Genomic DNA, 14,185 nt, shown 5'->3' with positions numbered 1-14,185 from the left:
AGACTACTGTGTTCCTTTAGGAATCTCCTGTTCACTTGATTTCATATTGGTACTTTCCGGAAAGGCTGACAAAGATGTATTGGGCAAGTGAATTGCTCTACCTTTATACTAAAAGTACGTGAAAGGCCGTCATGTGAAGAGATGCAGTCCCAGGGACTTGTTTTCTCTGTAAGGCAGCATTTCTTTCTCTCTCTTGAGCATAAGTCGTGAATATCAAGAGTTATTCCCCCAGTCTGCTAGTGTTATATGGAAACTGAAATCACGAATATAGCCAGCTCAAGAATTAATCTTCTTTTTCATTTGTGAGGGTTACTGATGGGGTTTTATAGATTCTGGGAAAACAATATCATTATTTTCAGCAAAAAGAGTGTGAATACAGAGCATTTACGAGTCTCTGGGGCTTCCCAAGTGCTAATTATTTCCTGGGAGGGAAATCTGCTTTTGAAAGTGAGGTACCTCTCCTTGACCTTTAACTCTCCTGACTATCTGTTCCCAGTTGGTTCGACTGTGCAATGAAGGAGCCCGGAAGATGGAAAGGACCGAGATGATGTACACAATTAATTCCCAGCTGGAATTTAAAATTAAGGTATTCTCTTACCTATGTTTATTAGTTGCTTTTGCTTAAGTCTTATCTAAATAGAGATAGTTGAGGGCAACAAAGCGGATAGGAGTTTGCTTTTCAAAGAAGGGTCATAAATTGGTTAGAGAGAGGCTGGCAGGAGTAGCAGATGCTTTGGGCAATTCTGCTCTTGCTTGCACCAGACAAAGTGACATTTCTCACATCGTGAAGTTAGGTATCATCTAAAAAGCACATATTTTTTTTCCAGGAAGACACCAAATGTGGGAGAAAGTGTAGTTAAAATAATAGAATTTTAGAATTGAAAGGAGAGTTCTTCAGTATTCTCAAAATGTCCTGAAAACCAATGGTATCCCGTGAGCTGAACCAGGGTGTTCTCCTAAATCAAATAAGGACACCTCTTTTCCCATTTGCAAAGCAGATCATTAATGGACAGTTCTTTTCAAGTTTGTTTTTCTCCTGTGGCTCTTCTTTGAATATGTGCTGCTTGTTACTTCTTGTTTAATACTGCTCTTGAGCAGATGACAAGATGAACAAAGAAGAAGAGGATGACGGTTAATGGCAAATCTAGGTCATGGCTAGTCCTTTGTTGGCTCACAGCTTAGTTCTTAATGGATGTGAGTGCTTGAGATTGATTCTATTTAGTTTTATAACACATAAATTTAATTAAGCAATTTTAAATGACTGGTCATATTTTTCCCTATTGAAAGTGTTTCTAATTCCGTCAGTAGAATTATAGTGAGTAGCACTCCGTGGTATTCTATTGAGAGAAGATTCTCTGCCATGTCATACAGTTCGAGGACCATAGACATAGTATAGCTACACCCTTTCATTTTATAAATGAGGAAAAGAAGCCCAGAAAATAATTGTCGGCAGACTCACTTGGCTAGCAGTGGTAAAATCAGGACTAGGGTCCAGGCGTCCTGACTGGCAGGTCACTGTAGACTCTTCTACCATAACACCCTGCCTGTAATAGTTTAGATGCAGAAACTCGATCCATAAAACAGAAGATGATGTGTACTTGCTAAAAACAACACACACGCATACACACACACTCACTCACTTTAAATAGTCATAATGTCCTCATACAGAAATTATAAAACACAAAATTTGCTTTTGCATAAGAAACCTCTGGAAAGTTACAGAAGAAATTAGTTATCAGTAATTCCCCGAGGCGGGGGGTGGGGCAGTGGTTAGCGAGCAGAACTGGATGGATGAGGAATAGAGTGGGAAGACTTTTCACTTAATACTTTTTTATAGTACTTGCTTTTTTTTTTTTAACACCCTCCTCTGCCACCACTACAGTATTGAATTTATTATTTAAAAATTTTTTTTGCGGCAGCTGTGTGAAGGTTGAGTTGGGAAGTAATACGACCAAGACAGAAGGCCATTTAGGAGATGGGCAGCAGACCTGGAGAGACTCTCACACAGGGTGCCTGGAGCAGGCCAGTGGCGATGGTGTCCCCAAGCCTTCTGTGGCTGCTGGGTGGAATCACACCATCACTTAGATGGGGAATCCAGGAGGAGGAACAAGTTGGGGGAAAGGCAAGAAGTTCAATTTTGGCCATATTTCGTTTATGGTACAACTATGGCTGCTACTTATATAGCTGCTGTTACTATGAGAATGCTGGTTGAGTTATTTACTGTATGCCATGTTCATGTAGTCTCATTTCATTCTCACAAGAACCCTATGAAGTGTTCTATGTAATATTATTACCTCCACTTTATAGATGAAGAATCTGAAGCTAGAGAGATTAAATAATTTGCCCAAGGTCATACATCAAGATGTAGCGAAGTCTGGATTCAAACCTTTGACTGCAGAGTCCACATTCTTAACAATGACAGTATAATAATGTGGATCTTTTTCTAATTTGGAGGGAAATAAAATTTACGTGCGTGGGGGGCGTATGTGTATGCATAAACACACACATTTTTCATTTTTAAGTTTGTAAGTTTGTGGAAGAGTGTCATGTACTAAACAGTGGTAATATTAGGGAGGGTGGAAGGCATGCCTGGACTGGCACTAGGAAGCCAGTATAAATTAAGATCATAGGCTCTGGAGGCTCTGGAGCTGGCCTGCCTGAGTTGTGATAGTAGCTGCACCACTTACTAGTATACTAACAATACAACCTTGGGTATTACTTACCCTTTCAAGTCTTGGTTTTCTGAACCATAAAATGAGTCTGATAATAGTACTTTCCCTTATGGAGTTCTTATGAAGATTAAATTGTTTAAGAGATATAAAGGACTTGAAACAGACCTGATTCATAATAAGCAAACAGTAAAGACTATTGAGAAGCTGTGTTGGAATAGTTTCGTAGGCATAATGGGCACGTTGCAGAGTGAATGGGATGTGAAACAGTTTAAACAGGATTTTATTCAGGAAGCTCGACTGTAAAGAGGACAGGCCAGTGATAATAACTAGAGGGGACACAAAGTTGAGGGACCATTTTAGTGAATAGTCTTCAGGATATCCTGTAGGTTGCACAAAGGAAGCCAGGAGGGAGACAATGCTAATGAGAGGGGGGAAATCAACGGAATAAGGTCTTAGAGTTGCAAGCAAGGTGTTGAGCAGGAGAGCTCATACTCTGAGATGGGAGGAAAGAAGTGATGGTTGTAGAGAAAAAGCTGGTTGCCAAACCACGATGATCAAAGACCAGAGATTAGTTGGTGCCTCAAATCCAGAGTTTTTTCCTTCTAGATCACAGCATTTTCTAAAAATTGCCCCTATAAAATAGGGAAGAATTATTTTTTGTCTTGTGATAGAAAGTTTGACCTTGAAAATATGCACATGGAAAAGTTGAGGATTCTCAGGCTACCCCGCAAGCCATAAACCGTGATTGAGTAGGGTGGTGGTGTGTTGGTCGGTAGAAGGGTTGCTGTGTGGGGGCCTTGCTAATGAATAGAAGTCCAAGAAATAACCAAGTGAAGATCTCTAATGTGGTAAAAAGTCTTTATGTTGAAGACAGTCTCGTGGTTTCTTGAAAAGTTAAACAGGATTACCAAATGACCCACCAGTTCCACACCCAGGAGAACTGAAAAGAGGTATTCAAACAAAAACTCATACATGACTCTTCATGGCAACATTATTCATAATAGCCAAAAAAGTGGAAATAACCCAAATCAACTGATGAACTGATAAACAAAATATGGTATATCCATATAATGAAATATTACTCAGCTGTAAAAAGGAATAAAGTTCTGATACATGCTACAACATGGACGAACCTTGGAAACATGCTAAGTGAAAGAAACCAGATTCAAAGGTCACATATTGTGTAATTCCATTTATATGAAGTGTCCAGTATAGGCCAATTCAGAGTTAGATCAGTGGTTGCCACGTGCTTGGGAAAGGAGGAATGGGAGTGACTGCATGTGGGGAATAATGCATATGGGGTTTCTTTTTGAGGTAATGAGAATGTTCTGGAGTTAGATAGTGGCGATCATTGCATGACATTGTGAATGTACTAAAAGCCATTGAATTACATGTACCCTTTGAAGTGGTGATATGGTGGATTTTATGTAAATTTTATCTCAATTTTTGTAAAAAAGTATTTGCTCTTCAGAAGCTCTTCCTTTTCTTGCTGCCCCGTAAAATTAGTTATATCTTATGCTCAGGCTGCTTTTCTAGGATGCTGAGTGACACAAAAAAGAGTGAAAAGTCATTACTTCAGTACTGTTTAGGCCTTGTTTGTGAATTTCTTTTCTAGTTTCACACCTGGATTCTAGTCTCAGAGCTTCCTTACTAGAGGAATTCACTTATGCTCACTTTGGGTGGTTTTGATTTCTTTTAGTTTGGTCATTTTAATAGTCTCTTTAAGAAAACCTATCCGAATAAGTTCAGTCGTCTAATAATAACTTTGAAACATAAACCACTTACAATATCAGATTTTTGTTTTGAAAAGAAGCATAGACAGTATTGAAAGCCACTGTCAATTCTAGGCATTTACGTAGAAATTTAGTTTTGCCTGGTGATGTGTGAGGAGTCCATAAAAGTCAATGTACTTTGAAAATAATAAAACAATTGAAAAACCTTTCTTCCCCATCCTCTAAACTAAGAACAGTCAGAGGGTAGCATGTACACTGGAACTTAACCATAATACTGTCCTTGGTTCATCTTGTAGGGTTACACACAATAGCGAGATAGCCCTGAGTTTCCTATAATTACAGCCCTGCGGCAGGACCCAGCCTGACACAGAAGTGTTTGTGGTGACCTCTTGTGTGTGCGGACTGGTTCTCCAGAGTTATTTAAGCAGTCTCTCTGTCTGTTGACCTTTAAGGTCTCAGCTGTCCCTGTTGGTTAATTGTCTGATTTGAGATTTTTGGAGCTGGAAACTTCATGAACTCTCTTAATAGCCAGTTGTGAAAACCTCGGGGTTAGCCATAATCTTTTATCTTACCTTTTAAACCTTCAGGAAAATAGTATCTAACTAACGAGCAACCTTCTTATGAAAGCCTTTGATATAGTTTTAAAAAAATATGAAATCCTTTCTTAGCCTTCTCATTTCCTCTCAAATATCTTCAATTTCCTTTAGCTATTTTTAATCATTATTTCCTGAAAAGGATGACATTTGATGGTCTTTGCTATTTTATGAGTATAGTCTTTTAAACCAGATTTTGGGCAGTAAACATTTTTGGTAACTTCAAAAAAAAAAAAAAAAAAGAGCTCTCAAGGGTAAAGATTATTCTGTGGTTTTGAGAGTTTTCCATTTGGCTTGTACGAGACTGAATAAAGAAAAAAAGACTATGCAATTCCTGGGATACTGCCTTTTCTATGGGTTTATGATGGATTATTGGGGAAGAACTTTATTTTCACAGCTAAAAAGTGGCATGTTTTCAGGGATGAACTTCCATGAGAAAAACTATCATAAACTTATTAACAACAGGTGTTCTTAAGAATATGGCTAAGCAGATAATCAATAGATAAAACATAAGTTTGTAGAGTTTTATTCCTCTTGAGAAAGCCTTTTTAGTTCATAATGTAAATGCAGACATTATTATTTGTCTCTCGTTAGTTATCTTATAGTTATCTATGTTTTTCTGTATGTTTAGATTCTGATTTGAGATATTTAAAATAAGTGAAGTTCATACTGGTAGATTTCATTACCAGGCTTTTCAATTTTATGTGACTGCTTACTTCAGTCTTCTTTTTCAGTTGAGAGTTAGTAGAAGGGTCACAATTTTTGATTGAGCCAATAACAGTTTCTCATTGAGTTTTAGTTGCATATTGGCAAGTTAGTATTTTTTTACATTGGAAGATAAATTGTTCTTTTTCATTTTTTCTTGGAAAATGCACTGTACTTGTAGTTTATTTCGGTGTTATTAATATATGCCTATAAAATAATGATGCATACCATAATATATAAATTCATTTGAATGTAAGTGTTATACTTTACTTTCTATAATCTTAAAAAAACTTTAATTTGGCTTTGGACACTGAGTTTTTCTCTTTTTGTAGCCTTTTCCTTTAGTCTCCTCTTCCCGGTGGTTGATAAAAAGAGGTGAGTTGACAGCCTACGTGGAAGACACTGTGCTTTTTTCAAAAAGGACATCCAAACAACAAGTCTACTTCTTTCTGTTTAATGACGTGCTCATTATCACCAAGAAGAAGAGGTAAGTCTTTGTTGTTGCTGGCTAGATATCCAGTTTCAAAGTTCTGTAATTCAAATGCCTGTTGGAATGATCATCCTTTAAAAGCTAGAGATGTTGGACCTATAGTTCCTACATATTGAATTGCAATTGCATCTGTGCTTAAATTACCTCTATAGTTAAGACTTGAATCATCAGCATCATAATTCTGGCCAACCTCTATTGAGATTTTGCAGCATGCAATCCACTGTTCTAAGCATTTTGCACCTTTTTATCATTCAATTCTCATATCCCTGGGAAGGTAACACTCTTATGTTCTTACCCAGTGTTTTTCAAACTTCTGCCATAGAACCTTTGTGTATAACAGATTAACATTGGTCCGGTTGATAATAGGCTAGGGGGCAGCTCCAGTGCTCCTAGTAACTTAATTCGAAATCAACTGCCCATAATGATTGTTAGTCCAGAAGTTCCTCTGTGACTGGGAAGGTGTTAGCCACACTCCCGTCTAAATGAAACAGCTGAATGGAAGTTGAATGGCAGAGTGTTTGTTCTTCACTTTGGACTTCTGGTTGTGTATTCATGTCCAGCTCTAGGGAGATGTCCAGGAGGAATACTGTTGAAGCCTTTTCTTTACAGAATTTCTTCTTTCAAACCATTCCCATTCTTAAAACACATGCACACACACACACACACACACACGCACACACCCTCAGCTCTGCCTTTCTCCAGGGAACATTCTTTATTAAACGTACTCCGTACATGTAAGGTTGTAAGACATCTTCCTGCTAGACTTACATAAATGTTCCATCTTTCCTAGAATATGAATTTAGAGTAAAAACATAAATCTGTGGTATGTTATGTCCACATATGAAGGAAATGATGATGGGCTGAAGTAATGGTACATGATGGGAGCAGGGTAGTTCATGGGATACAGTGTAGGCAAGGTGAAGAGAATCATAGAAACAGATCCTTATGAAAATACAAAATAAAGTATTGTTTGGTTTTTTTTTTTTTTTGAGACAGAGTCTTGGTCTGTTGCGTGGGCTAGAGTGCTGTGGCGTCAGCCTAGCTCACAGCAACCTCAGACTCCCGGGCTCAAGCGATCCTTCTGCCTCAGCCTCCCAAGTAGCTGGGACTACAGGCATGCGCTACCATGCCCGGCTAATTTATATATATATTTTTAGTTGTCCAGATCATTTCTTTCTATTTTTTAGTAGAGACGGGGTCTCACTCTTGCTCAGGCTGGTCTCGAACGCCTGAGCTCAAACGATCTACCCGTCTCGGCCTCCCAGATTGCTAGGATTACAGGCGTGAGCCACTGTGACCAGCCAAAATATTGTTTAAATGCTATTTCTGAGTTGCTGACTTTGTAGCTTGAAAATTCAAATTAATTTAAATAGATTGGGCTTTTATTTTGGCTCCTTTTAATCAGACCATATTTTTAATTATTTCAGCTGCTTGGATGTCTAGCTGAAATGAAAACTTTGTATGGTCTGCCATAATATGACAATGATAAATACATTAAAATGCCGATAATTATTTTTTATATTTCAGGAAATAGTGTTTTCATATCTCCTAGGAGAAATTAGTTCTTTTACCTGGAATAGTCTAAATGTTCTAGTAGCTAAGTAGATTTTATAAAGATTGGAGAAGAATTATAATTTTTGTGTTTTTATGTTTTTTTTGGTTTCCTGTGAGATAGCCTGTTTCCTTGGCTTTCTTCAAGATGTTTTGTTTTAGGGGAGAGTAATTATATATGTCTCTTCAAATGCCAGAACTTTTAACATCTTCCAGCTGTTGAAATATTTGTTCTGTCTCAATGGACCAAGAACTTTATCTAAATTTCTGATTTAAATGATAAAATGTATATTAATAGTACCAAGACAATTTTAGATATAAAAGTAGTTTTGATTATTATGATTTTGGTGATGGTGAGAACATTAAGGGTATTTAAACCAATATAGTGCAACTTTTATTCTTGTTCTTACAGAGAACTACTCAACAAATACAGATGTTTTGAAAGTTAGAATTATGATATATATTGTATCCTACTTAGCAGTGTACTTTGCCCTCCACAGGTGGTTTTGCCATTATATTTAATGCTGTTCTCCTAGCTATCCCACATTTATTTACTTGGGTATATTTGAACTTGTGTTGTTAATAAAAGAAAGAGCAAGATATATAGCTCCAATGGAGTGGGCAACCTGAGTACCTAATTTTGCCTTTTCCAAAACTGGGATTTTCTTGCCTTAACAATTGGTTTATCATATTTCTAGGGTGCTCTTAACTTAGGGAATAGCATTGGAGGCCCAACTTGTTTATGTCCTGAATATGTGGTGAGGTGACAAGCAGACCACAGAAGCTCGATAAGCAGTCTTGATTAAAAATGTACAGTATGCACAGCCGTATTTACACTATAGCTTTAAGGAGTCAACTGCAAATGCTTTGCATGCCAGAGGCGGCAGCAAAGGAGATACAACAGCTCTAAGCAAGGCAATAATTTAGGCTTGGCTATGAGGCACAGATAAAGGATAATTAACCTTTGCCAGCTCTTTAGGACCGATCTAACCAACCGCTGCCTAATTTTAATTCCAGGCTTCAGTCTAGAAGCTTAGCTGCTGGATCTCCAGGGGTTTTCAGCTTCAGGGAGGCTTCCCAGCTACTAGGGGAGGCTGCTTGGGAGGACAGTTACTCTTCCTCCCCCAGTCCCAACTGGCAGACGGTTTATGCTGAGCATGTCCCATCGATTGTTGAGGTGTGTGGCCCCTGTCAGCTTTGCAAGAGCCCATATTACTGCTAGTCCCTGCAGAACTGGGCTTGGTTAGTGGTCATGGGGCTGTCTTCGAGGACAAGAATTTTTATTTTTTTAGAATATTAAAAGAAAGTTTAATTTTTAAAACTTTTTAGAAGTGAATCTCACGGTGTTGTCCAGGGTGGAGTGCAATGGTTAGTCACAGATGCACTCATAGCACATGATAGCCTCAAACTCCTGGCCTCAAGCGACCCCCACCACCTCAATCCCCTCAGTAGCTAGGACTACAGGCACGTACTACTGTGCCTGGCTCTTTAAAAGTTTAAAGTTTTTGATAGCTCTGGGCTGCTTGTGAGTCACTCTGTTCTACTAAATATCAGAAGGATACGTGATTAGTTTTACTACTCTAAATGAGGGTGAGAACTCTTTGGTATTTGAAGCTTTGACTAGAAGTTACCTGGGTACCAGAGTAGACTGCTCAACCTTGGCGCTGTTGACATTTTTGGCCTGATGATTCTTTGTTGGGGTTGGGGGCAGACTGTCCTGTGCAATGTAGATGTTTTAGCAGCATCACTGGTCTCTACCCACTGTTTGCCAGTAGCACCTCTCTTCAGTTGTGATAATCAAAAATCTCTCTGGGCATTTTTGAGGGCAAAATAGCTCCCAGCTGAGAACCGCTGTACTGGAGTGATGGCACACTAAATCAGCTTTGCCTTCAGAGTAGATGTACAGATGTACAGATCTGTCCGACCTGACACAGTAATAACAGTAATGTTGTATTATAAAAGTAATAGGTTGAGTTGTACCCACAGTTTGATGAATAATAACTTACTATAGTATCCATTTGTGTCCAATAATAACTTGTTATAATTGCCTAATTACAAACTACACCTACATGTACAGCCTTACGGGTTCCTAGTTTTAAAATACAAAAAGTGAATCCAATACCTAAATAGGTTCAAACCCCCAGAATATTTATTTTGTAAGGTAGTTAACTGTCTTATTATTCTAATTTAGTCCTTTATATCTAGCTTAGGCCTTCCCTCCCAATTTTGCTTAAAGCTAAAAGCAAAATTTTCTTCCCTGTATTAGTTTCCCACAGCTGCTGTATCAAAGTACCACAAACGGGGTGGCTTAAAACAATAGGAATTTACTATGTCACAGTTCTTGAGGCCAGAAGTCCAGTGAAGGTGTTGGCAGGGGCCCCTTCAGAAGGGTCTAAGAAAGAATCCTTTCTTGCCTCTTCCAGCACCTGGTGGCTTCCTGGTGTTCCTTGGCTTGTGGCAGCATAATGCCAGTCCCTGCCTGTGTCTTCGTATGACCTTCTCTCCATTGTCTTTCTGTGTCTCCGAATGTCCCTCTCCTTATACAGATATCAGGATTGGATTGTTGGATTTAGGGCCCACTGTAATCCAGTAGGACCTCAACTTGATTATGTGTGCCAAGACCTTACTTCTAAATAAGGTTACATTTAAGGTTTTGGGAGGTTAGGACTTCATTATCCTATTTTGGAGGATACAGTTCAACCCCCTACACACCCCTGTCCTATCTCCATTACCTCACTTAAACACATAATTAAGAAGTGTGCTGTCATGTCTTAAGCTAGTTCTAGAACACACATTTTAAAACATTAATTCATGCCATTTTTTATAGATTTCTGAATGTCATTATGGTTGCGTGACTTGAACACCTCTATGTGGGGGTCTTATATGTTACCTTGATCTTCTCTTTCAAACCTGTTCCTTCTCCAGGGTTTATTCCCTTCTTAGTAAAAGGCACCTTCATCCACGCAGTTGCTGCCCTGTAAACCTGTGCGGTTACCTAGACTCTCCCTTTGCGTCACCGCACTCCATATCCAGTCAGTCACCAGTCTTCTCTCCTCTCACGTTGCCACCACCCTTGTACCAGCTGCCTCACACTCTGCCTGTAAGACATGTCTAACTGGATTCATGCATCCCCCACCCCAATCCATTTTGCATTCCCCAGCCAGAGTATGCTTTTTAAAAGACAAATCTACTGAGTTTCTCTCTTGCAGAGAGCCCTTCCACGGTCTTACCTTGCACTTGGCATAAACGCCTCACTGAATACCACCCACTCCCTCTTGCAGGTCCTTGAACCACCCGCCCTCCTAGCCAGCAAGGCCTGGCATGTTTTCCTCCCTCTGCCTGGAATGCTCTCCCTCCCCTACTAACCTAACCTCATCTCAGGCCTTTTGTGGCAAAGTCCCTTTCATCCTTTAATTGTCACATCCACTGGGAGTTAGTATCCAGCTCTCTAGAGTGGGTTTATTTCTGCTGCTCTGTGGTCCCATGAAACCAGGTATTTTCCTTCCATAACATTTGGTGTTAACTATGTGTCCATGTCTGTCTTGTTGACCTTGGTATCCTCAGTGTGTAACCAAGCACGTAGCCCATAATGATCATTTAATAAATATTTGTTGAATGTGAACCAGTCATGTAGGCAGTCAAGTATAAACATTTTGAATGAATGCATTATTCACTCCTCTTTCCTATTTCTTCTATGCTAAAATTTCCTTGAATTATTTCATTTTTAAAAGATATGTGATTTTGTATTCTACTATATATATATATGAACTTTTCTTATACTGGAAAAAAGGTATATTTAGATTTAGCCAACCGGACTCAGTTTAGATGATCCCAGTTTTGTTGGCAACATCCAAAGCATCATAGTCAAGAGCCAGTGGAACTTAGGCCGCTTTCTTCCATCAGACTTGATCAGGGTGTTGACTTTGGCCACATCATTGTCACAGAGCTTCTTTGCAGCCTGTTTGGTCTGGTGCTTGTTGTTGGCCTTGACATCCGCAGTGAATGCAAGTGTGTTGATGTCTTCTGTCTTCATGGCCAACTCAGTGGCCATGGAGAGCTAGGTGATGCATAGTGGTCAAGCTTGTTTTTCCTCTCCTGGAGGAACTCTTTTGAGGATTATTTGGGCTACTTTCAGAACCACAGGTTCTTTGGCCACTAGAAGGTGAGTGATGCGTGGATCTTTTCTTTGTGGCTGTGGACACTTTTCATTACTGCTTTCTTGACCTTCAAAGCTAGGCTTTGGGAATGGCAGGCGCTTCCTTCTTCATTTTAAGTACTATCTTCATGAAAAGGTAAATAAATGTTTTTAATTATTTAATTTTGGCAGAAAAAAATCTGGAGCTTTGTTTAGCATGTGGCCACATCCTCTCAAATTTGACTTGTCTATAAATGCCACATAACCTCAATTTGAAAAACCTTTAAGACTATTTGCAAAACTGTGCCTTATAGAGGAAACTTTTTTTGCTTGTTTTTGTTTTGTATTATTATATCAACTAATGTTTTGGGCTACCAGTAGAAATGTACTCATGCAAAAGGGTTTAAGCAATAAAAATGTTGAATTCTCTCTCTCTCTCATACACACACACACACACACACACACACACACACACACACACCACACATGAAACAAAAACTAAGTAGTCAAGGGAGTTTGAGAAGCCCTAAATACTCTATTCCCCTTTGGGAGATTCACCGTTTGATCATATAGGCAGGCTTTGACTGCAGGTAACAGAATTCCCAAATAGCAGTACTGGCTGAAGCAATAAAGAGTCCTCTGACAGCACATGAAGACCGAACACAGGCAATCCATGTCCAGTAGATGCCTCTTTCCATTTCCAATCCAGAACCCAGCCCCCTTTTCCATTCTTCGGCTACACTGTGCTCTGTGCTCAACTTTGCCCCGATGCATAGAGCCCTTGGATGTGGATGACTCCTGCAGGTCCAGGCATCATAATTTTGCTCAAAGACATGGGAGGGAGGCGAGGGTGAGGAACAGAGGCTGCCCAAAGGGGGCTTTTGCTTCTCTTTTTTATCGGCAGAGAAAAACCCTCCCCAGACAGTCCCCAGAAGGCTTCTTACACCTTGTGGTTCATTTTTGGGTCACAAGACTTCTCCTCAGTATAAGGGAGGCTGGGAAAGTTAGCACCTGACAAGGAGAAATGGAAGAGCTGTCCTTGTTTCAGTTCAGTCCTGATGCATCCCCTGGGGCTGGGCACATAGGGGCTCAATGGCCAAGGAAGCAGGAGAGGATGGCAGCTGATGAGATGATAGATAATTCCAGCCACGACTAGGAAATCCCTTTTTCCACAGAACACCTATTAACATACAAGTAGTTTGGGAAGCAGAAAGAGCTATGTAAAAGTACTAACACCTTTTATAATGAGAAAGAGCATTCTCATGGAGAAACTCAAAAATGGCACCAAACCAGGCCATGACCCTTTAAATGGGATGGATAAATGGGATGGGAGCATTAATTTCAAAGGACACAGAAGTGATTGGAGATTTAGAGCTCACCTCCTTTTGACTGGTACTAATCATCCAGGTATGGTGCAGTGGTTGTGCCCTGTTGCTCCCACCAGTCCAGGTGGGCCCTTCAACACATTTAGAGCATGGAGATAGGTGGGCCTGGTCTGGACACTGGGCACAATACCAAAAGAATGCTGAAAGCTAGCGAAGTTTTGTTATCTATAACAGTAAATGACATCATCTCCTGGTTTGTTTTTCATTCTTCTTCTTAATCCTCTCCCCGCAAATGATCTAGCCATGATGTTTTTAGATATTTCTTATAGTTAGATCAGTAGTAATAATAATAAGGTGATAAGAGTCTATATTATTGAGCACATACCATGTGCTATTCACTGTGCTCAAAGTGCATATGCAACACACCATTGAATTTTCACAGTAACATAGTGTTATTACCATTTTACAAATGAAGACAAACATCTTTTTAAGGTCTTTCAGCAAAGCCAGGATTTTAATCTGAGTCTCTGATTCCAGAGGCTCAATTTCTTTGTTTTCATCACTTCTTGATTTCATTTTCTAGAATGTTTTCACATTTTCCTTCATCCTATAATGTTATTGGGAAAAATAACCTAGAAACTTATACCTTTTTTGTTGGTTTTGAGAAACATCCTTTCCAAAGCAAGTTTTTGTTGAATATTCTTATAGTTTTACTGGATGTAGGAGAAAACTGGAGCCAGCACCAAATTGTATTTGCAGATTTTCTTCTACCTTTAGCTGACCTAGCACCGGAATCTGGGGAAGAGCTTCCCTTTCATAACATTTCCTTCCTGTGGACATTTAAGGCAGGAGATTTTCACTTCCTTATTCCTGCTTCCATAAACATTGTATATATTGACATAACTTGAGCTCTATGACATGTTACAAATCTTCAGGTTTTATAAAAATAATTTTCTTTAATAGAAAACTACCAGGTCATTG

At 39.3% G+C, this 14,185-nt stretch overlaps 1 protein-coding gene across 1 annotated transcript in view; it reads left to right on the top strand.

Annotated features, from left to right (window-relative positions):
* ARHGEF26 (Rho guanine nucleotide exchange factor (GEF) 26) overlaps positions 1 to 14,185 on the top strand; it is a 130,737-nt gene that overhangs the window by 78,010 nt on the left and 38,542 nt on the right. Inside the window, exons 10-11 of the mRNA XM_012642947.1 lie at positions 497 to 586; positions 6,036 to 6,190. Coding sequence (XP_012498401.1) covers positions 497 to 586; positions 6,036 to 6,190 — 245 coding nt within the window. The remainder of the gene's footprint in view (positions 1 to 496; positions 587 to 6,035; positions 6,191 to 14,185) is intronic.

Source organism: Propithecus coquereli, unplaced genomic scaffold, assembly GCF_000956105.1.
Source record: "Propithecus coquereli isolate 6110/MARCELLA unplaced genomic scaffold, Pcoq_1.0 Scaffold19, whole genome shotgun sequence".
NCBI classification, from domain to species: Eukaryota; Metazoa; Chordata; class Mammalia; order Primates; family Indriidae; genus Propithecus; species Propithecus coquereli.
This window is presented reverse-complemented; position numbering and strand designations above follow the sequence as displayed.